Raw genomic sequence first — 25,141 nt, forward strand, 5'->3', positions numbered from 1 at the left:
CACAGTGATGTTATGAAGTAATGTATGAACCTGACGTATGATAATATTTATCTCTACAGAGGAAACATCCATCGAAGATTGAGCAGTACAATATCACTGTGGCGTCAACATCTCGTCAGCGAAAGGCCACAGCCACACCAAACAAGCTCTCAGCAAATACACAAGCCAAGTTACCAGACCTGATGTTGAGAGCTGCAAACAAACATGTTCCACAAGCAACTGTTGACATGCTTGTCATCAATTTCATATGTGAGGGTCTACAGCCATTTGCAGTGGTAGAACAGCCATCTTTCAAAGAATTGGTTACCACATTACAACCTCAAGCCAAAGTCCTCTCCAGACCCACTGTCCGTGCCAGAATCTGTGAAGCTGCTGATCACATGAAGATGACTTTGGTTGCAGCATTGGATAAAGTCAAATTTGTTGCTACCACTACTGATTGTTGGTCAGCTCATCAGAAAAGTTACCTTGGAGTCACATGCCATTGGAGGAAGAGTCCCTGGAAAGAAGATCTGCAGCACCAGCATGCAAAAGATTGAGAGGGTCTCACACATTTGACATGCTTGCTGGTGCGCTTGATGATATCCATTGCCAATACAAGATTAGAGGCAAAGTTGTAAGAACCACAACTGATATGTGGAAGGCCTTGACAAAGTTGGATCCACTGTTTGGGGCACAAAATGATGCAGATGAAGCTGAAGATGAAACAGACCCAGAAACTATTGACCTGACTGACCATATTGACTACCATGAGGCAAGTGCAATTCTTGATGAAGACTCTGGTTTGGAGTATCAACTCCCGTCTCATCAGCGATGTGCATGTCACCTGCTAAACCTTGTGGCAACATCTGATGCTGCCCTAGCAGAGAGCATGAAGGAAACCTACGAGAGGCTCTCCCGTGCATGCTTTGCAAAATGCCAGGCCATTTGGAACAAAACTCATTTGGCTAATGAAGTGGTAGAGGACAAGTGTGAACTACAGATCATTCGTCCCAATGCAACACAATGGAATTCAACCTACCTTGCCATTGAAAGGATAATACGCATCATTGATGAGAAGGGGGAAAATGCCATCAGGAGCATTTGTGAGGAGTTCAAGGTGAAAATGTGAGTAAAATTGGACACCTACCAATATGGTTGCAAATCTTGTGAATTTTCCTTAATGGATGGTTAAAAACGTGAGCAGACTCTTAATATTAAATCAGAAGATCCCTGTTATAGTCATGGTGGGTTTTGTTGTTGTGTCTTACAGGTTGAGTCCTGCAGAAGTTGCATTCCTTAGGGAGTACTGTACCACCATGAAGCCACTGGTGAAAGCTTCAAACATTCTTCAGTCTGAGTCCACTTCCTTTATGGGATGGCTCCTGCCAGTAATCCAACAACTACTGTTCAAACTTAGCAGGCTGGAGACATCAAGCAAGACATGCGTGCCACTCATCAGAGTCCTGCAAAATGGCCTTCAAAAGCGTTTTGGAGCGATGATGGAGGATCCAGAGTTGGCTGCAGCTGCAGTCCTCTTACCCAAGTTCAAGACTTCCTGGACTGACAGAGCAGATGTAACAGAGGCTGGTAAGGATTCATGTGATCCCATTTTTGTGTATTTTTACATTTGAACACATGCTTAAGTGAGTATTTCACCTAATACATTGTAAGTTATTGATGGTCTGTCCCGAATACTAAACAATCCTTTTTGAGAATTTGCCGTTTTTAAATTTGTGTTCAGGAATAATCACTGAAATTTAAATAACAAAATTGTGTTATCTACTTGCAATTACAGCCTTGACATACATCAAACAACATCTTGAAACGACAGAGCATGAGAGTGAGGATCAGCAAAGAGAGTCATCTGATGAAGATGAATTCTTCTCCAGACCAATCTCCAGACGGCTGCAAAGTGCAGTTGAGCTTGATGGTTACCTTGCTTGTGCCACAGACACCATGGAGCTGCTGCACTCCTTCTCAGGTATCAAAAACCTCTCTCTTAAACTGAACACAGCTCTGCCTGCTTCTGCTGCGTGTGAACGACTTTTTAGCTGTGCTGGTCTACTCTTCACAGCCAAACGAAGTCGGATTGCCTCTGTTAATTTAGAAAACCAGCTCTTGCTGAAACTGAACAAAAGGTTCAGAAAGTAAAGTGTGACAGAAATGCTAAGAGTTTAAGACACTCACCTGCCTGTTGTTCAGTGTATGGGGAAAAGTTTAAACGGTTCTACGCATGTTCAGAAACATATTTGTCATTGTTTTAACAAAAAAAATTCCTTCTTTTATATCTACATTTATTTAAAAAACAAGTTACCTTTCTATACCTTGTTCATCTGAGAAATGTGCTTTGAACATAAATATTTATACTGGTGAATCGAGTTGAATGCCTGCTATTGACGACAGAATAAAACATCAGTGTGTTAAAAAGTAATTAATACTCTAGTTTTTGAGAAGAGTACTTTGTACTTTTACTCAAGTATTTTTTAACACCAGTACTTTTACTTGTAATTGAGTACAATTTAACCAGTGTAACAGTACTTGTACTTGAGTACAAATTTTGAGTACAGCAGGTGGATGAGGGAAAGGGGAGGAAGGAGGAGGAGAGACCCGTGGTGGCCGCCGGACCGGCCGCGTCTCGTATTGAAAAGGAACCCGATTTGTCCCGGACTCCAGCTTGAATGAAAAAAAAAATACACAAAGCTGGAGTTCTTCTGTGTCTTTACGTGGCCAGCTGCCTCTTCTTCTCCCATTCTCTCTCCCTCTCTCTCCTGTTGCTACTTAAATGATGAAACTGATCAATGATCAGCTGATCGCTTTTCTCTCTTGTTTGTTTATCGCGCATTTCGAGCCAGAAAGAGGAAACCAGCGGTGGTCGCTCTAAACAACAGCAGCAGGTTAAAACTTGATCAGCTGCTATTAGAATTTATTTAATATTACTTTCTAGTATCAGCTGATGTTGGCTGGAGCCACAGCTGTAACAGCTGCTGGTCATGATATCGGTTTGGATATATGGTGAGAGGGAAACGTGAAGATGAAACCAGGAGATGTCCTTACTGAATCATCAGAGCTGAACAGGTGATGGAGAAACAGGTTTACCTTTTAGGTGACATGAATAAGTTGAAGGGAAGTTATGAACTGTTTCTGAGAGACAAATAACATCAGGATCCTTTTTTACTGACAGCTGGTAACTGTGCAGGGACGGGTCTAGCAAAGTTTTGCAAGGGGGCAGGTAACCATATACATGCACTGTTTATAAGATTGGGGAAACCTGCAGTCAGCTGAGACTGAAGAAGTCAATTGGATGAGTGACGAAACGTTTTTCCCACAAAACGTAAAGTCCAGATGAACAGAATCAACTTTTGGAGATACTATATAGCTCATGCTAATATCACATCTTCACATTTTTCTTTTTAGAGGTAACAATAACTTTGCATTCTCGCTACTCACCATGCTCTAAAACAGGTATATGTTAGCAATGACATCATTTAACAAATGTTTTTAAAATTCTAGCCGTGCTAATTAGCCTTAGGATTGGTTGAGGTCTGTGCAAGCCTTTGGAACAAAATCAGTCTTTTAAAGCTCACTATTTTCCAGGTGAGCCTATAGCACATTTGTTAAAGTCAGTCCGGATTGTACAGCTTCTAATCAGAAACAATTAAAGTTTGTTTCTTTTTTTCTGCTCATCAATCTTTTTCTGTAAGTAGTTACCAAAATACAGTCAACCTTTCTTCATTTTCCTAAGTGTGTGTGTGTGTGTGTGTGTGTGTGTATATATATATGTATGTATGTGTATATATATATATATATATATATATATATATATATATATATATATATATATATATATATATATATATATATATATATATATATATATATATATATATATATATATATATATATATATATATATATATATATATATATATATATATATATATATATCAGTCCCACACAGATCAACACAACCATCAAACATATTAGAGGAATATAACAGTAACAAAAGTAGATTTAAACAGGCAATACCTCTAGACTAGCAAAATAAGAGATAAAGGGTTGCCACTTGTGAAAAAATTTGGCTGTGCAACCTCTCAACGTATATTTAATTTTTTCAAGTTTTAAAAAAAACATGACATCTTCAAGCCACCGGGAAACAGTAGGATACTTAACAGACTTCCAATGCAACAATATTAGACGTCTCGCTAATAGGGATGTGAAGGCTATAATATCCTTTTGTGTGGAATCAAGTGTAAGTGAGCGAACAGGAATCCCAAATACAGCAATCAGAGGACAAGGATGAAGAGTTACCCCAAGAACAGTTGACATAATAGCAAAATACCCTGTCCAGAAACCTTGTAGTTCAGGACACAGAAAAAACATGTGGCTAAGGTACGACCAGTACTTTTAACATTTTATCAATTATTTACCAAATTAAAAAACAACATGTGGTAACTTATTTTTAATTTTGCTGCATACAAGTTGAATGAATGCTTACTGGATCTAGAACACCATTTAGATCATAACAGCTCCTGATCAGGATGAATTTCATTTTCAAATCAAATTTCATGTCGCAGTTTCACACTTTTGTAACATATTATTTCAAAGCTTGCTTATGGGCTTGTTTTGGAACAGACCAACAGTCAGGCTCGTCTTCACCCTTACTGTCAGACTCTGAATTGATGGTTCTGCTATATCTCACCTGGCTGAGTGGGGACACATGTACTAAACGTTAGAGTTCCCACTGCAGGAGCTTGGGTTTGAGTCTGCCCTCGACCGTTTCCTGTGTGCCATACCGCCTCAGTCTCTCCCCACCTTCCTGCCTCATGTTCTGAAATCTCTTCCTCTCCATCAACTTTGAGTTTCTTTGAGTGGAGCTTCTTTTGCAGCTGTGACAAAATATAGAACGGTTTCTGCAACCAGGGGAGTAAAATGTGCTGCAGTGTGAGGGCGCACAGGTGTAGGTGTGGAATTTTACATATAAATATTATAGTTTACTTCATGCACAAGAAATGTAAACATTTAATCTAACCCACTTTTCATCAACTACATAACCTTTATTGGAGAGTACATTCATAAATTGTGTGTATCACACACACAAACACACATCCACTAAACTCTCTCGTTTTATATCTCTCCCTCTCTCTTGTGAATGATGGAAGTTTGGTGGACTGTGTGGTTTGTCTGGCTGAAAGTTGTGTTTTTTTTTTATGTGTGGTGTGTTGTGAGGCTGATTATGAGTTAGTGTAATTGTGTATGGTGTTGTTAGTGTAGTTTATGTGGCGTTAGTGGTTTTTCCTGGATGCAGAGCAGGTCAGTATGCCGTGGACTTTTACACCACCATGTTAGGGATGGAGTAAAGTAATAAAGCTTGAGTGGAGAAGCTGCTGCAGGGGCTTCCTCAGCTGAGCTCTGAGGACAGAGCTGTCCTGGATGCTAACTTTTCTTTGGAGGAGATTAGTGCTGCTGCTGGTCAGCTGGCTCCTGCACAGGGTGGGCTGCCTGCAGACTTCTGTAAAAGACTGTTACTGGCATCGAGCCATCATGTGGGGCTCTTTCTTCTCCCTAAAAAACAGAGATTTGTCTCTGCTTAGAAATGGAGACGTGGCTCTGTTATGCACAGATTACTAACTTCCTTCAAAAGTACTGGCCACCAGGCCGAAACACTTTGTGAAATGAATCGCTCACAGAGATCAGTCGTACTGTGTACCACACAGCTCTAATGTGAACAAGAGTTTTCTCATGAGAGACTTGGTAGTTATTTGTAAATTGTACAGTTTGATGTTGGAATAATTTCTTTAGATTAAGAGAAAGTGTTTGATAGGATTGACAATCTTTTTTGTTTTTCCATTATGAGAAGTTTTGCTTTTTGGAGGTGGATTTTTGTCACTTTTGGGGCTGTTGTATCAGGCGGCTTTCTGTTTTGTAAAAGTGGATGATGGGCTGAGCTGCCCAGTATAAGTTTGGAGAGGATCTAACTGGAATGTCCTGTTTCTGGAATATATATTTATATTGGTATATTTGTTAGAATTTTAATCTTTGTTGAATGTTTTAAGAGATAAATAAGCAAAGTTATCTAGATTTATGTTGCCAGGTTTATGTCGGAGGCCTCTGCTGGTGTTGTCATTGTTTTTCTGTTTTCATTACAGATCAGAGTGATGTGGACTTTCTCAATAGATGTTTAGATTTGTATGAGAACCTTCAGCAAAGGTGAGCTGGTGAAAAAATATGGTGTAACAGGTTTGTTGGTGGTCATATAGAGACTTTTTTTTTTTTTTTAGGAAAAGAAGAGTCTCGGAGGTTGCCATGGAGACGGTCTGTGTCAGACTGTCTAAACCAAAAATGGATGCTGTACATACACTGATAAATGTCATTTCAGGAGTGGCCAGATTGAAATCCAGAGAAAACTATGCTAGAGGTGAAAGGTCAAACATTGGTCATCATGTTGAGATTTTTTTAATACCACAGACTGACAAAGAAAACTGAAATTTGTGAATTTTAAAGGTGTGCAAGATGTGCTGTGTTCAGTCGCAGGGCCTTGCCCTTTTATTTCATTTGTCTTTGGTTTCGAGTTTTTATTTGTGCTCTTGTAATTATTTTGTGATAAAACTTTTTCTATTTTGAGATCAAGATTCAAGTGGAAATCTTTGTGTGTCTGTCTCTCCCTTGGTTTCTGTAGAGGTACAGTGTGGGGGCGCCTGGATAAATGTTAAACAGAAGCTAGATGTAGTGTTCCTCCACTGTCCGTTAAGGATATGAGGAAAAGAAATGGTCAAGAACAAAGTGTATGGTGTATTTATAAAAGAAAATGGCTTTTAAATTGTATACCAAAACGACCACCAGAAAGTCAACTACAACTTGTTACATAATCATCATGATTGTTGTATCAGTTTAACAGTTTATGGGTTGACTTCTTTCGGTTCATTCACTGTTTACATCATGAAGGAAAAAGAAGGCAACAGGCTGAGAAATGAAGCTGTTGTGTGTCTTTGTGGCCACACGGGGGCAGTGCTGCATAAATAGTAGAATCTCTTCCTGGACACTTTTTCTGGACCTCTTTTTAAATGACTAATAAAGACAACAACAACATGAATTACATCAGGATCTGATATGGTTGTCTTTTTTTGTTGAGCTTTATATATTTCAGAATGCCTAGAGTTTGTTTGTTTCCCATGTTTTGTGATACAGAACATCTCCTCTCAGACGGCTGTTGTCTCATAATGGGTCATTACCTGGTCTGATGGGGTGTTTGTTCCATTTATAAATCAAGTGATTGATTTGTGAAATGAGAGATGGCCTCTGACCTGCTGACTGGTGTCTGATCTTCTCTGCTCCCCTCAAATTTGACAACTACTCGGCTAATGTGATGGTGGACAGGAAGTCACTAAACCTGGGACTCTGGAAACACATTTCTAGGGATAAAAAGTTAATGTAGATCGTTTCAGGAGATAAATATTAAATGATCGATTTGGCGATTATACTAATATAGTAAGAAAAGAATGTATGAAGAAAAGATTTTTTATCTATACACTTAAGCAACGACCAGAGTCTTAGAATTGCGCTTTCACCAGGTTTTACTTGACTGAACAACAGAACTTCTCTGTCTCCTTTATAAGGGGTCACATCCTGAGTTGCACAATGAGTCTTTCAAATGTGTGCGATAACCCACTGCATGTGTAGTCGTGCTGAGACCGCGTGGTCTTATTTTTATTACCCCTTGATTCAGCTGTGACCTGCTTATCAAGTCTTTTTACAAGTACATCATAATTATCTGCTCTCATGCAGACATAAGTTGAGCAATGGTTTAACAAACTTTCCCATCAAAAACATGAAGGTTTAGCTTTAAGCTTATTTGTCCAAACAACAAAGGATAAACTGCCAGCACCTGGACTGAAACAGAACATAGTAGTGTTGGATGTAAGTAAAGGAAATACAAGTATAACTGTGACTATGGAACAAATCTCCTTCAATGTTAAACCTTAATGTTAACCTGATTGTGTTTATTAGAAAAATCAGCCATTACAGTGTCTGTGATTGCTTCACATAGTTAGTTAACTCTGGTTGTCTGTGGGTTTGTGTCAAACTTGGAGTGGAAAAAAAGCATAAAAACTGTGGAAGATGCAGACTGTGAAAGTCTAGTTTATTTCATGAATACAATTATTTTTTTACAGTCGCTAGAACAAAGTAGCGTACATTCATGATAAAGTAAATACCACAACACAACATGGACAGTAAGAAGTAAACTGAATTGTCTTAGAACTTATTATATTCTTTAAGCTTAAAAGCAACACCTAGGATTCGACTGTTTGTGTTTTAAACCTTTTATTCAAAACTAGTATGTGTCAACACTTCTTTCTCCCAGCAGCATTATTGAAGTGACACTTTAACGACACTTTACCTGCTGATGCTTCACATCACAATCTTTATGACGAAAAAGCTCAGATGTCTGTGCTGTCACTTGTTATGAAAATGGACAGAACCTGGGCTCAGGCTTCCTCTTCTTCTTTCCTTCCTCTTTAATAATAACCATAGATCAGTAAAATAGCCATATTTTTAAACAAATGATTGTGATGAAGAGAATTTTTTTTTCTAGTGTGCATGAACTCAAAATCTTTTAAGTTTAAATCTTTTTTGTTTACCAATAACTGGGGAAATCCAAACTTGATGTACCAGGTCAACTCAGCGAGCTCCTGTCTTGACCTCCCCTCTGCACGCACGCACGCACACACACACACACACACACACACACACACACAGTATCATCATAAATGCCATGATATCTTTCTTGTTCAAATAGTTTATTCACTTAACAAAGAGGTAGCTTGGAAACTCAGTAAGAAGGAGGAAAAATAGTTTAAGGACATTTTCTCAAATAAAGAGGATTTCATCATCTTTCTGTTCATAATGGGGCGATTGTGGCTCAAGAGTTGGGAGTTCGCCTTGTAACCGGAAGGTTGCCGGTTCGAGCCCCGGCTTGTACGGCCGCGGTCGTTGTGTCCTTGGGCAAGATACTTCCCCCGTTGCCTACTGGTGGCGCCAGTGTCCGGCAGCCTCGCCTCTGTCAGTGCGCCCCAGGGTGGCTGTGGCTACAATGTAGCTTGCCATCACCAGTGTGTGAATGGGTGGATGACTGGTTGTGTAAAGCGCTTTGGGGACCTTAGGGACTAGTAAAGCACTATACAAATACAGGCTAAATAAAAGAAGAGATACATCAGAAACAAAATCAGTAGATCCAGAAATTATAGAGTCAAACTCTTTTCAGCTGTAGAGGTACACTTCATGCACTCCTTAGCGTACAGTTCAAATGCCTGTGTTAGGGTGCATTGTTTCAGTTTCATTAAGTCTTCTTGCAGTTACATGATAATTATTATGCTGGAGTGATCAAAGCTCATAAACATCTGAGTTACACAATGAGTCTTTCAAATGTGTGGAATATCCCAGCTGTAACCTTTGCTTTCAATTTGGTTAAATTTGGCATTCAGATCACAGACTAAACAACAAGTACAGTAGGTCTTCCACTCCACAATTTAAAAATAGCAACACTCATGCAAGGCTTTATTCTCCATAGAGTCAACATAAAGCAACATTAAATAATGGATCTTTCATCTGAAAAAATTACAGTTTGTATAAATTTACACTGAAGACCAAAATACACACACATACATAAAACCCATAAATCACTAAAACCTATTAAAACACATGGAAAATTACCTCATTTGTTGTGCTATTCAAAGATGTGTATGTGTGTGTATTCAGGCCAAGTCATAAAGAAAGCAATAGAGGTCAATATACTTTATGTTCTGCAGTCGCTGCAGATTAATGAATTATAGTGGAAACTTGAAGATCCTAGGTATAGTAGTTTGTGGGAAATAAATACAGTGAAGTGACCATTTAGCTCTTGTGGCATGAAACTGCTTAGTGCATTATTATTTGCTTTTCTACAATATGATATTTGTTTAATAATTGATTGATTTAGTGCATAAAATAGTTGATAAATAAAATGTTAAATATCTAATCTAAGGGAGTGTCTTTGACACATGCTGACTGCATTCTTCTTATAACCAGAACAGGAAGTGAGATCAGAGGAGAACAAGAGTGAGCAGTTTGGTGAAAGGAACAGGAAGGATGAAGAAGAGGTGAATATCCACACAGTTTAAAAGGAGACATCATGGCACAATAAGAGCACAAGCTCTAAGATGAAGACTGGTAATGATTAAAAACTGCACTAAATAGTATCATTCTGTGACTTCACACTTTAGGTAGTGCATAACATGTACCACTTTATATTAATTTTACTATATGTTTAAATAAATAAAAACAAATAACTTTAAAAGGTGCTGTTATTGAGTGAAAATTCAAAAGACTTCATGGCTGGGGAGAAAAAGGGAGAAAGATGGAGGAACACAGCACACATAAGAAGTATGTCTTCATGTCCACACGTAAGAGTGGACATGAAGTCAAAGTCAGGGACATGTCCGATAATAAAGACCTTCCACCTGGCTACATATATGTCACTTCTGCTTTGCCCACATTCATCTATGGTGATCGCTCATAACTAAGCAGGGTGCTATGCTCTTATCAAACGATGATCCGAAACTGCTCTTAAAATAATTATTACAAGAATATATACATATTTTTTTTGTTATTTTTTTAGTTGAATATAAAATGTTTGTGTGTGATTGTCAGTACAAAGAGGAAGCGCGGACAGAGAGACTGGAACTAACAGAGATCAGGTGGATTTTTCACAACATCTACATGCATTAAATGGATGCGTTGTGTGCTTTTCAGTAGCACTCTGCTATTAATGTGAATAATAGCATTTAGCAACATTCACATCACTGTAAACTTGAACAGGATGAATGCCACTATACTGATGTGACAGACTACAAATCTGTTCTCCACTCTCTGAATTGGTGTACACGAGTCTCTGTGCTGAGTCTGCACAACAAAGTGTTTGGGTTTGCATGAATTCAAAAGCTGTCATTTAAAATCAGCTCTATTACCAGTTTGCTTCTTGTGCAGGTACGTGGAGTCGCAGGGGGATTTTGAACTGTCTGTATTGTATAATGGTACTTTAAATACTTGATGATTTGGTGGACCTGCCTCTATGTGGTTAAGAGACTGAAACAATGCCGTGCAGGTTTCTCCTCTGATCTGCTTTTTCTTAAACTGCTTTTGAAATTTACTGTCAACATGACTGTGCCATTGCATCGGGTTTTAAACTAAAGTGACCACCGTAAAGCTGATGTATTATATTAAAATCTGTTATTCTTAGACACTGCTGTAGGTCATCCAAAAATTACATTTCTTTTGAAGGCAACACTAAAAGCATGACATTAAGACTGAGCTGAGCCCTCCTAAAGGTTTGATGCTGGAGTCGCCCCTGATTGAGTGCTTCTCACACATTTATGATTTTGAACAATTTACAGAAAATAATATCAACAGTAAGTACTTTTAAAGACTTAACATATAATAATAGTTGCTGAATTCATGCAAGTCAAATAACTGATTGATCAACTACAGAAACAAAATTGTACTTCATGCGTTTCATGAGCACAAATCTTCATCTGTAAAATAACAACTAAAGATGTCAGATAATTGTAGTGAAGTCAAATGTACCAATTTCCACTTAGAAGCAGCGGAGAAGAAGCCACAAATGTGATGGAAAGACCGATGTAATGCCTCTATCACCCACTGTCCTTGCCGACCTGCATTGGCTTCCCGTTAAGTATCGCATTCAATTCAAAATCCTGCTGCTCACCTTCCGAATTATTAACGATATAGCTCCAAGCTACCTCATTGAGCTCCTTAGACATACACCCCTACGGTGTAATTTTACATGTAGTTGTTTTTTTTTACTGTGTAATAATATTCAGCATTGCTATCAATACATTTTTTCAAAAAATGCTTCTCTGTGCAAAATGGGATTAAAAACATAAACTGTGGGTGTGGCGGAGGTGTGGTCCGGGGCGCGGCTGCAGGGGAGGAGTGGTGCAGTGAGCTCAACGGGGCGATGCTGGTAAGAACAGCTGATGGCGATTTTGGACTGATGGTGGTTTTCCTTTCCTTTATATAGTGAGGTGGAGAGGAGCGGAGGAGAGAGACGCTGGGGAAACCGACCGCTGTCAGACGGTGTTCTGTTGTAATTCAGTGCACACTCTTAATAAATGTGGGATCTGATGACAACGACCTGTGTGTGGGTGTATCTGTGCCTAGCGTGTGTCACAGTGGGATACTGTTATTCCGTGATTTGAACCGGGGGAACAAATCGTGGCAGGATCAGCCTGATATTTTTTGTATCCCACTCTAACTTTACTGTATAAAGAGCTAACGTCTCCAAAATGTCAGGAAGTTAGTCATTACAACAAGTGTTTGTGAACTAAAAATCAAGAATGTGGGATACTGTTTGTCCGTGATTTGAACAGCCCAGCGCTGCTCCCGACGAAGGGAAAACCAATTCTGCAGGGGAGACCTACCTCAGCGCTTGTGCAGGTGAAACCAAAGGGCAGATATGCTTCACCATATTTTCTAGTCTTTGGCTTGGAATAAAGTTGGTTTGGAAACCTATTCAGCGATGCTTCATCTCCTGCTTTGCGTTTGTGTAGGCGCCCCGTGCTAGCAGTGTCCAAGCATTTTGTTTTTTTCCCCTTTTCATACCGCCCCCCCCTCCCCCCACCCTGCAATGGCTCTGCGCCCCCCCCTAGGAGGCGGGCCCCACACTTTGGGAAGCTCTGGCCTAGCCCCATCTTATCTCTCTGAGCTGCTGCAGCCTTATACACCCACCGGCTCTCTCAGGTCAGCTGATCAGCTGCTCCTAAATGCATCTGACTGAGCGTAAACTTAGAGGAGATCGTGCTTTTGCCGTAGCAGCTCCAAAACTGTGGAACGATCTGCCTTTAGAGATAAGACAGGCCCCTTCTCTGCCTGTTTTTAAATCACTCCTGAAAACCCATCTATTCACCCTGGCCTTTCACTCCTTGTGAGATGTTGGTTTTTAGTTTTACTTCAGTTGTTTTAGTTGATTCAATGCTGTTTTAGCTTGTTTTTAAATATAGGGCTGTTTTAATTTTTATGTACTATGTTTTATTTTTTACTGTTTTGTTTTATTCCATTGTTCTTAACTTATTTACTGTACAGCTCAGTTATTCTCCTGACTGAAGTTTGATCTGTTTAAGGCATCCTGCCATGCGATTGCATTTGTCCCTGACCACCAGAAACCCTCATGCTAACTTTTATCGAGTGGAAAAAAGTTAGCATTCATCCTCCAGCTTCACTGTGTTTCTATGCTAACATAGCTGTGTCGCTAGCGATCATGTAGCAATCAATCAATCTTTATTTATAAAGCACTTTTCATACAAAAAAAAAATGTAGAACAAAGTGCTTTACATGGTTAAAAGCAGCCCACCCCACCCTCCAACTCACTCCCCACACTGTCATTAACATAAACGATGTGAATACACACACACACACACACACACACACACACACACACACACACACACACACACACACACACACACACAAAGAGTAAAATTGGGCTGGGTACGCATGAGCCAAGTGAGGAAACACTATAACAGGGAGCCGTCTGCACCGGGAGCCGGTCACAGACCGTAGCCTCCAGGCTGGGCACACAGCAGGAGGGAGGCAAAGAAGCCCCCCAGCCAGGCTGAGAGGACCCCAGAGCCCCAGCAACCACGGTCGATCACAGCCCCGGTGCAGGGAGCGCCCTCTGAGGAAACACTTGAGATATGACACAATAGGATATATACAGGGTAAAACGATAAAATAAATGAGAACGGGATACAATATAAATAGAGTAACAAGATTAAAAAATAAATCAATAAATATTAGATAAAGCCTAAATTAATAATAGAATAACAGGATAGAATAAATAAGCATAAAATAAATAAACGTTAAGTAAAAGCTAAATTAAAAAGGTGGGTCTTGAGCCTGTTCTTAAAAACATGTACGTTCTCTGCGGCCCTGAGCTCCTCCAGCAGGCTGTTCCACAGATGAGGACCATACCACTGAAAAGCTGCCTCTCCGTGAGTATGTGTCCTGACTTTAGGGACAATCAATAGGCCAGTACCAGAGGACCTCAGGGTCCGCGAGGGTTCATACGGTAAAAGCAGATCTGAGAGATAAGAAGGCCCAAGACCATTAAGACATTTAAAAACCAATAAAAGAACTTTAAAATCGATCCTGAAACACACGGGGAGCCAGTGCAGCGATTCTAAAACCGGTGTAATGTGGGCCCGCCCTCTGGTCTTCGTCAGCACACAAGCTGCCGAGTTTTGTAAAAGTTGTAAAGTTGAAATATTCTTTTTAGGAAGACCAGAGAGCAGGGCATTACAGTAATCAATGCGACTGGTAATAAAAGCATGCATCAGCATCTCCGTGTTTGCCCGAGAGAGAATAGGGCGGACTCTGGCTATATTTTTTAGATGATAAAATCCAATTTTGGTTACATATTTAACATGTGGGATAAAACCAAGCTCAGAGTCAAAAATAACACCCAGGTTTTTCTACTTGTAGCGAAGGACATAGTGAAAATGCCTGTAATTTAGACAAGAGTTTCTCTCTCTGAGCCTCAGGACAGATGATTAAAACTTTAGTTTTGTCCTGGTTAAGCTGTAAAAAGTTTTCTGCCATCCAAGATCTTATATCTAAAATACAGTTAAAAAGGGCATCCATTGGTCTGGTGTCATCAGGAGACACGGAGATGTACAGCTGCGTGTCATCAGCGTAACTGTGGAAGTTCACTCCATGCCTCCTGATGACACCGCCGAGAGGCAACGTATACAAATTAAAAAGTACAGGGCCTAGAACCGACCCTTGAGGCACACCACATGTCATTTTATGGATCTTAGAGGAGCATGTATCCATACTCACCATAAAAGTTCTGTCAGAGAGATAGGAAGTGAACCAGTTGTGTACAGCACCAGAGAGGCCCACCATGTGTTTCAGTCTGTTTAAAAAAAAAAAAAAAAAAAAAAATAGCGTGGTCTACTATATCAAAGGCTGCACTTAGATCCAGTAGCACCAGGACTGAGAGCTTTTGGGAGTCCCAGTTACATCTAAGATCATTTAAAACCTTTAGGAGAGCCGTCTCTGTGCTGTGGTTCACCCTAAATCCAGACTGGAATATCTCCAGGATCTGTCTATCATTCAAAAAGTCATTAATCTGAGTAAAAACAAGTTTTTCTAAGATTTTACTTAAAAATGGTAAGTTGGATACAGGTCTGTAGTTATTAAAATCATTACAATCCAAATTGCTCTTCTTCAGAAGGGGCCTCACCACTGCCGTTTTAAAGGCAACAGGGAAGACACCCAGCTGAAGAAAGCAATTCATCATGTATAAAAGCTCAGCTTCAAAAAATCCAGTGTTTTAAAGACTGAAGAGGGGATTGGATCTAAAAGACATGTGGTGGGTCTCACTGTGGAGAAAACTTTCTTAAGGTTTTCAGCATTAACCAGGACAAAGCTGTCCAGTGTCTCCTCAGGTACAATCGAGCCCTCAGATGTGTTTAAAATCATATCGCGATTAGATAAAATGTCAGATCTGATGGCGCTGACTTTTCCCCTGAAGTGGTCTGCAAACTGCTCACAGAGTGACTCTGTGGGGGTTCTTTGGGAGCTGTTAAAATCAGGGTTAAATAAATGATCACATCATTATATACCAGCTAGTCCAACTTCAGTAACCCTACAAAAGTTACTGCTGTTTAGTGTTCTGTCTTCATTTCCCATATGGAAAAGAAATAGTAAAAACTAAAAGACTTGCATCAGATTTGGCCTACTTTATATAGTGAGTCATATTCGCCCATCCTTTTCTTCTTTAAATGTGAAGTGGTGTTGGAATTTCCAAGTAAGAAATGCATTCCTGCCCTGCTGCAGGCTCTGTTGTGCTGGCTCCGAGTCCATTGTGTAACTGACGGCATCAACATCAACAGTACATTCGAGCCTCTTTGTTGCGGCTCTTCCAACCAGTGGCCGCGGCAGGCTAAACATGAGGACACCGATGACGCGCAACAATTAACGCACAAAACACTTCTGTATCATTTGCTTCTTTATTTTCACATGCAACTGTCCAAACCACAAATCAGCATATGGGATTAACTATCAAACAAACGCACAGACTGCACAAACAAATAACTGCAACTTACGAATAACTGCACTAGCTACTATGTCAAAATTACAAACTGGTCTATGGCATCAATTAGTGCACAAATATACAAACACCATCAAGTTACAGTCCAAATATATCACAATCATTCAAGCTGCTATCAATTGCGATCACGTTGTGTTCAATTTGCATTCATATTGCGATAATATTACGATCATGTTGCGGTATGTTGCAGTCAACAAAAAGTTTTGCCTCGTGCTCACCCTACCTTCTGCTCATCACATTAGGTGCTGTGAACAAGTGAGTGCAATCACATTTATCTTATACCACACCCATGAGACACGCCCCACACCCATGCACCAATACAGTGAGTCCATTTAAACCAACCCACTTAGTCAGACGGAAACAACTCATATGGCTCCTACACTCTTATTACGTGTTTTATTTGGGTTTCTGGCAATGCGTTTAATTACCAAAATTAGAGGTGGGATAGCCTAACATGAAACAGAAAATGACCGCTGTGTAATCCATTTATTTCAGTAACTGTATTCTAATTATCACCTATTTAAACTGTAACTGTGACGAACTGGTTACTCATATTTTGTACTTTACATACCTAACACCTGTACATGTATTACTCCCCAACACTGCACTCAATAATGTTAATGTGGTTGTGTTGAGTAATACTGCGAGTGCTGATGTAAGAGCTTTGAGATGCATTTGTAGATATTATTACGTGTTTTACAGTCTTTATGGTGCTAGCTTAAAGTTACGGTGTAAAGGTTATCTTATATTGTGGTAAAGCGGTTACTATTTAAATGGTGTCTAGACAGAAATATTAACTCCTGTTATGACTAAGTTGCTAAGTTACTAGTTAATGAAGTTACCAGTAACATGGTTAAACGCATTCACAGATTCACAGTAAATATCCCGATTAGCTTCAATGGATCTATAATAAATTTCTGCTAGTTCTAGCGCTTCATTTAAACCGTATGATACTCATACTTACCCAGAGTCAGTGTAAAATAAAATTCTACCTGTGTGAACAAAGTCTGGCTCCTTTAATCCTGCATGACAAACTTCAGGATGCAGGTTTATTGACCCTCTTTCCTGCTGGCACACCTGTGACACCTGAGAGTCAGCTAGAAACTTACAGGAATGTTTACTTCATGCAAAGACTGATAGACTCTGTAATACTGTAAATGATCAGTAACTTAGGTTAATACTAAACATTTGTGCCTCTCTGTCTGTGCTGAACCATTTAGAATCAGGTTTTGAGTCAGGCTGCATTGAGTGTGGGACTTAAAAGCATTAGGCTTGAAGATGGTATGAAAATCTCTACTTACCTTCTACGCTATATTTTTGTTACTGATTTATTAATACATTTTACATTGTTTCTTTTGTTTATCAGTAGAGAGAACACAGATTTCAGAGGCGCAAAGAGAAGCACTGTTGCTTCATACTTAATACTTTAAAGCTGCATTAGGGGAAGACAAGAAGCAGAAGTACTTCCAGGCACAGCCGCAGTGAGGGAGCAGACACCTTACACTGAGTTCAGAGAAGTCAGAATTTCAAGAAGCGTCTGAAACAGCTCAGGTTTGGAAAGAAGCCTTTTATGTTGGGTGTTATAAAAAATATACACATATTTATAAATACATTTTATAATAACAACTATAATATTATTATAAATAGTAGTTATTCTCTTATTATTATAAATAAATATCAAACATTTCAGTTGATTTTCTATCACATATATTGTGTTAGCCCTGTGATAAACTGGCAGCCTGTCCTGCTTTTGCCCTGTGGCAGCTGGGATAGGCTTCAACCTCCCACTGTCACGATCCTGGGTCTTTTGACCCAGCGTTTTAAGTTTTAGTTTATTTTTGATGTTTATGGTTTATTTTTAAGTTCATTAGGTTATCTAAGCTCATTTGTTTATTTAGATTCCCCTTGTGTCTTCTACCCCTGTGTTTTAGTCTCCCTTTGCCCTTTATGTGTTTCATGCTGCGTGTCTTATGTTATCAAGTTTATATTGTCTTGTCTGCGTCTCATGTTTCCTGTTTTATTTTGAAGGTCTGTGTCCTATGTCAGTGTAGTCAGCTTTGCTTCCTTTGTCTCGTTATGTCAGAGTAGTGTCAGCTGTTTCCCCATGTGTTTCCACTTCCCCCTAATCACCCTTGTGTGTATTTATTCTGTGTGTTTCTGTTCATTCTTTGTCAAGTTGTCTGTTGTTCCATGTCTCCAGGAGTTTCCATGTTTATGTTTTTTGCAACGTTCAAGGTTTTGTTCTTTGCCTTTTGTGTTTAGCATTCAGTTTTCCCAGTTTAGTTCTAGTTAGGTTCTTTCTTGTGTGCATCTGCCTTTTGTTTTTGTACTCTTTTATCAGCCACATTAAACGGCTCGCTTTTAACCTGACCATGTTTTACCCAACAGACATTTATTTCAGTGACTCTTTTGAATTTAACGGACTTTGGATTATTTCCTGTGCAGGAGGAGGAGAAGGAGGCTATTCGGTAGTGATGGGCAGATGAAGCTTCATGAAGCACTGAAGCTTTTCATCCAATTGGTTCATCCCAGCGCAAAGCTTCTTGAAGCTTCATTTGCTCTAGTAGGACACCTACTGGACGTAAAAATATTAGTTGGCATGAATTTGAAGAGTGTGGCATTTTGCACACAGCCTGTAAATGTCAACAACAAAAGGAGTGTGTAAAACATGTATATTGTAGTGATGGCAGTATACTGTGTATATTTATACTGGCAGTATGGAAAATGATCATTTACTGTGAGGTGAGGTGTGGTTGGGGTGTGGACAGTAGTTGTGCTTTTGTAACGTTGAGGTATGGACAGCTACACACTCCTGCCTGTTCACATTCTGTTAAAACTAAATGTTCACTGCTTTTATGACCTTTTTAGTGGGGAGAACATAGCTAGGATTTAATGATTTAACAAATCTTTTGAATCCTTTGTCCTCCACATTGCTAAATGGCTGGGAGTCCTCGATCACCATGCTGACCAGGTCTTCATCTATTTGAGATTGTTCTCCTGAGGAAAGACAATAAAGACAAAGCACAAATATAAATATCACACACATAACTTATAACAGTTGTATAATATTGTTATATCATTTAGCAACATTACTGCATGCTATATTATCATTGCATTTGATGGCTCACCTGGTCTTGCTCCTCAATCGGCGTTCCCCTTATTCTCATGCAAAGCTCTGTAGTGCCTAAGCATGGATGAGGTGTTGTTGTTATATCCCAGCTCCCTGGCACATAGCAAACACTTCACCTTGTACAAAAGTAAAGACAGCTTAACATAAATTGTATTGCACCATCAGTATTATGGAAATACATCTTCTGTAGAAATTTACATACCTTGTTGGGAGGAATAAGATCAAAATGTTCCCACACAGGTGAGGATATCCTCCTCTTCTTAGCTGGCTCCATTCTCTCCTGACTTTCTCTCATAAACCTCCAAACTGTCTCCAAATTCTCACTAACCGCAACTCTCCATCAAACACCCACATTTTTGAATGAAGTCTGAGGGGTTTATATCGCTGTCGTAGCTCGCGGCAAAGTTCGAACCACTTCATGAACCAGTCACGTGGTACAGCCGGGCAGCGAGGCTTCAGACGTCATCATTTTCAGCTCCTCCCATAAATGAAGCAAGCCTCGATACGCGCATTGCAGAAACGCTCCCTCAATTACTCGACACAAGCTTTGAAGCCTCGATAGAGAACGTCACATCACTACTATTCGGGCTCAGATGACCCGGATAGCCACGGCTAACCCAAGGTTTCTGGATTTTCTTGCCTGATGATTTAAAGAACTTTGTTACTGCCTCAACCTCAGTAGTAATATAAAGGCACTTTTTTAACTAGTTTAGGAGCACTTTTCTTTTGTGCTCTGAAAGACACAGAGGCTAGTAGTTTTTAAAACAGAGTACCACAAACAACATGTATCCTTTTAGAAATAAACTTTTCTTGTGATACTTCTAAAAACCACATATTCTTAACTAGCCACAATAGCACTGTATCGACCCCCCAATGTTCCTTTAATGCAACCTATAATTGTCTAGTAGCCACACAAACGCACTGCAACAGTAAGACTTGATGAGACAGAGGGGGTTACAGGTAGGGCCCCAACAGTCAGCAAAACAAGTCATAAAACAATAAAAGCTGCATACTTATCAAGAGCATCCCAGCACACACATCCCAACTGTAGTTCCATAGTTTTTCACCTTTTTTCTTTACAAACTGCTCTTTTCATCTCTCCATGTCAGAGGTCAACTGAAACCAAGTCCACCTATATAAAAACACCCCATCAGACACACAGTATTTTCCTCAGCACTTCACAACTTTCGCAAGGTATATCGTTTTAACTTTTTTTTTCGGACCCCGGACACAGCGCTGTGAGGTAGTTAGCACACAATTTGGCCATGTAGAAAGCATCGTTTGTTTGGAACGCGTCATCACTGTTCATACGAGTTTGATTTAATCAAACCTCATTTTAGGATCTACGTGGCTCCTCATCACTCGCCGATTCATCATTTTATTTAAATATCAGAATTTTCAGAATGGTGATCCAAGCGGGACACAGAGGCTGCTAGTTTTAACGCACCAGAATGCCGCAAATACAAATAAAAGCCTGACTATCGAGTGAGCCTAGCCGCAGCGACACCTTTCTTTCAAATGGATGCCTGCTATGGGGCATAGCCTGCAGGTGCGTTGGAGCCGACTTTGCTACCCGCACAGAGCGTTTCGGACAGTCGGGCACTGCTTATGCAATAAAGAAAAACAACAATACAGCATGTTTCTCTGCTCCAAGACATCCGCGGTCCTTTCACACGGTAAGCATGTCTGTTATACCCAGCGCATAAATGTCTGTATGTCAGCGCTGATTAAACCCTGTTTAAAATGTGACACGTTTGTTGTCCAAAAACATTTCCTCTAAATTTGCAAAGTTACTGATTTAAAATCTGCTCTAAGAAATATTTCCTGTGATCTAAAATTTGGCACATTTATATTTGTGTCTGGTAACAACAGCAGCAAATGTGCTGTACAGCTGATTCTTTTGAGGGTGTAGCGCCTTCAAAGGTTGACGTAGGCACCATGTAGAGTTATAAAACGGGGTTTATTCTGGTCTCGACGACCCGGGAGAACTGCTCAAAGAAGAAAACGATTTTTTTTTAAAACATCACATCAAAATGCATTCTTCTACTTTGTGTAAATCAATCACAACGTAATTAATCACAGAAAATAAAACATTTAAAGAACACAAGCAAAGTAAGCTGACCTCCAGGAGGGGCTAAATAGTCCTTTGTGGCCTTACTATCTTTTTCTAACTTATTTCTTGCACTTATTTAATTTTGAACATTACTTTTTCCATGTGTGGAGCTAACCATGTGTGCTAGCAAAAAAGGGGTTGGGTGGAGACCCAAAAATGCAACCAACTCTACATTCCACTGTTCATCACCAGATGGTGCAAAAGCGCAAGATCCAGACATAAAGCATCAAATCCAAAAGTCCTTTACAGAGGGTTTTTATCATTATTATTATTATTATTTATTATTTAACTAACTTTTTAAATGTTTCACACATTAAACATTAATGCATGAATGGATGTGTATTTTAAAATGAAATACTTACAGAAGACATTGTTAATTATTAACAGCTTAATTATTGTGCTTTGTATATGCTACATGTATATATAGTACATGCAGTATGACAGGAACACAGAGGTTTAGTGCCAGACTTCACATAAAAAGTATCAACTATGTTAGGATCCATGATTATCATGTGTGGTGTTAGTTTACATTAGTGGCTCCTCTCATGAAGGTGTGTGGATCTCTCACCTCTCTCCAAATTGTGGTTGTGTGTTTGATGCTGAAACAGATGAAGACTGCTGATTGGCTGAAGTAGGGTACAATATATATTTTTGTTTTTTGGTTTGGGCAGTGCTCACCGCTACATTAAATAAACTGCTGCTCGTGTGTGTTTGTAGGTTCTCAGTCATCCAGCTCATGGTTGTCTAAGGAGCCTGGAAACACTTCAGCCACCTGGAAATACCCAGCCTGCAGAGTACATCATATGATTTATTGATTTATTTTGTGTTCATGTCACATGGATGGATGTGAAATTAATTTATGATTGTTTTGTTTTTTGTCTGTTTCTAGAGGAGACGTCGTTCAGGTTGCAGGACTTGGTGGTTATAGAGTAAATGCCACCGGCCACACACGTAAGACCATATTTTGTTTGATTATTTCACAGTTAATGCTAGAATCTGATTTCGGTTTCTGTGACTGTTTTATACTTACATTTATGTTTTTTGTTTAATACTGAATGAAGAACAAGTTTTTTTCTTTTTGTAAATTTTGGAGTAGATATACTGTGCGCCAAGTTCCTTGTTTAAAAATCATTTGGAAACATAACAAAAGATGAAACATCATTCTACTCACAATTTTAGCTTTTGAAAGATTATGAATAACTTTTGTTCTTTTCCTTTTTCTCTAGTCCCTGATGAACCACCTAATCTTCAGTGTGCAGACATGTGTGTTGCTGACTGTGAGCCTACCAGATACTCTCAGTGTACTGCATATGTGCCATATAACAACAGGCTGTGTCTGGAAGAACATCAAGTAGATGCACGTGGGGTTAGTTAACTGCTAATATTACTGTATATCATCTGTGTATGTTTTAGATATTTTGGGGAGCACAAACTACATTTCTCTTCTCTCAGGGTGATTCTGGTGGTGGAGTGATTTACAACAACATGATTTATGGTGTAATCAGTTCTGGTTTTGAACGTGTCTGTACTGGACCAGCTGTTACTGTGAATGTTTGTTCTGACATGAACTGGATAAATCAGAAAATTGCTCAAAATAATGGAAAATAACTGAATGAAAATAACATCCAGAATAAACAATCATCTCTACATGAAACTTGTGTGCTGTGTGTTGTTTCTACTCTAGAATATCTTCATGTTAACTGCAAATTGTGAACCTTTTTCTTTGGTCTAAAATATTGTGTCAGATTTGCAGCTTGTGTGTGTTTGAATGTGGTGTCAGGTGTGTAGCAGCTCATCCTGTTGTTCAGAAACTCTCAGACTCACACTGTGAAGATGCAGAAAGGCTTTCTGATCAGACATGCCACCAATCAGCTGCAGGGCCTGAACATGATAGACTTCATAAATCTGAGTTGATTGTTGGGGGTGGAAATGTTTACGTGGAGGCTGTTGGCCTCCGTGCACTGAGGGCATTAAAATAAATACAGTAACCATCAAAATAAGTTTTGTTGATAAAATACATTTCTTGAAACCGTCCATTGTTTTGTCCGAACTCTAAAAACTGAATCCAATTTTCAAACTAAAAGCAGTGCTTTCAAAATTTACACTAAAGCAAAAAACCTACAAGAACAAAAAATAAACAAAATAAAATTATAGTACATAGCGACATATGTGTTTTATTTCTCATAACACATCATTTCCATCTTGTCTTCAGTCCTGCATTTTTATACTTCTAAGACCAAAATGAAAACTAAACTCTTCATATTCACAAACACTATTTGTTTCAGGATTTCATCATGATTCATTTTCCATATGAGGCAGTGCTTTCAAATTACTTTTGAAGTAGTACAGAGAAATTACTCTTCTCCTCGTCTTTTAAATCGCATCAATATTTTCCAACTGAGCAGTAAAAGGACACGGAACTCAAACATGAAGCATCAACGTGATGTTTAGATGTCAATTAATATTACAATAAGAGACTAAAGTAACTCGCTTTGAACACTTCAGTTTTCTCTCTTGATGCTGCTGTTTGTTTCCTCCCCCACTTGTATTTTTCTGCACTTCAGTGAATGTGCATAGCGCCCTCTGTTGTATGTTTGGGAGAACTGCACTACATTGTCATCAAACGAAACTGTGCAGAGGTGGAAAATGAGCAAAGGAAGCACATCAACTGAAGAAGCTTCTTGGATCAGAAGTTAAACATCATCCAGAACCTTAAAGAAGTAAAGTCGCTTTCTTTCCAGGCTCCTTAGACAACCATGACCTGGATGACTGAGAACCTACAAACACACGAGCAGCAGTTTATTTAATGTGGACCTGAGCAGTGCCCAAACCAACAACCAAACAATTTTTACTGAACCCTACTTCAGCCAATCAGCAGTCTTTATCTCTTTCAGCATCAAACACAAACCACACCTTGAAGAGAGGTGACAAATCCACAAACACCTTCAAATGTAAACACACATCACACATGATGAACATGGATCCTAACATAGTTGATACTTTTTTTTGTAAAGCCTGATACTAAATGTATGCAGGCCACCTGAACTGCTTTTTCTCGAGTGCCGCCCACTGGGTTGGTCACTAGAACTGTGTGTTGCCATCACTGGAGCTGTGGTTGGTCTTTTAGATTATTTAGACTGGGACTGTTTTTTGTTGATTAGGCGGCATGGTGTCCTGACGGCTGCCTCTGTTGTTTTTTTTCCCAGGAGGAGGAGAGTGGAGCACAGGTGGACAGCAGCCATGGGAGCAGAGAGCACAGAGTTTTGGGTGAAGACATGACACAGGAGTCGAGGGAGCTCAAGGGATTATTGTGTTGTCTTATTTACTCCACTGTAAATAAAGAGCACTGTCCATCGCACGAGTCCTGCTTTTGGGTCCTCCTTCCCCACTTCACAAACACTGAAACTAATTATACAGGTAATAATAAAGGAACCAGAAGTTCACATCTATAGCTTTAAATTTTGATAAATCTGTCAACACAACCATCAATAATAGAATAAAATACAAACAAACACTGAAACTAATGAAAAATTACACATGATATATGAACTGTGGAAACTAACTGAACAATAAAACTCAGAATAAACAAATTCAAACATTATATGAAAGGTATAAACTGATTTGCATCTTATTGATTTGCAGGCTCACTTTGCTCCAGGACTTGACGACTGGCCCAACCCGTACAGTCTTTGGCTCTTAATACTGAATGTTGAAAACTGATACTCATGGACACCTTATTTCAGCCTCTTTA

At 39.4% G+C, this 25,141-nt stretch overlaps 1 protein-coding gene and 1 long non-coding RNA gene across 2 annotated transcripts; both read left to right on the forward strand.

The window, feature by feature from the left end:
* Nucleotides 1-71: 71 nt before the first annotated feature.
* On the forward strand, nt 72-24,748 carry LOC145432287 (uncharacterized). Its single transcript, XM_080309025.1, has 4 exons — nt 72-1,107; nt 1,253-1,569; nt 1,778-1,963; nt 24,597-24,748. Exons 1-4 carry the CDS (start codon nt 479-481, stop codon nt 24,659-24,661), a joined length of 1,197 nt encoding a protein of 398 aa, XP_080165151.1. The 5' UTR covers nt 72-478; the 3' UTR covers nt 24,662-24,748.
* LOC145432288 (uncharacterized) lies at nt 20,328-23,044 on the forward strand. The gene is made up of 4 exons (XR_013912570.1): nt 20,328-20,953; nt 22,108-22,184; nt 22,280-22,341; nt 22,617-23,044. It is a non-coding gene; the product is annotated as an uncharacterized LOC145432288 (long non-coding RNA).
* Nucleotides 24,749-25,141: the final 393 nt, after the last annotated feature.

The sequence above is a fragment of the Astatotilapia calliptera genome, chromosome 12 (assembly GCF_964374335.1).
Source record: "Astatotilapia calliptera chromosome 12, fAstCal68.1, whole genome shotgun sequence".
Classification (NCBI taxonomy): Eukaryota; Metazoa; Chordata; class Actinopteri; order Cichliformes; family Cichlidae; genus Astatotilapia; species Astatotilapia calliptera.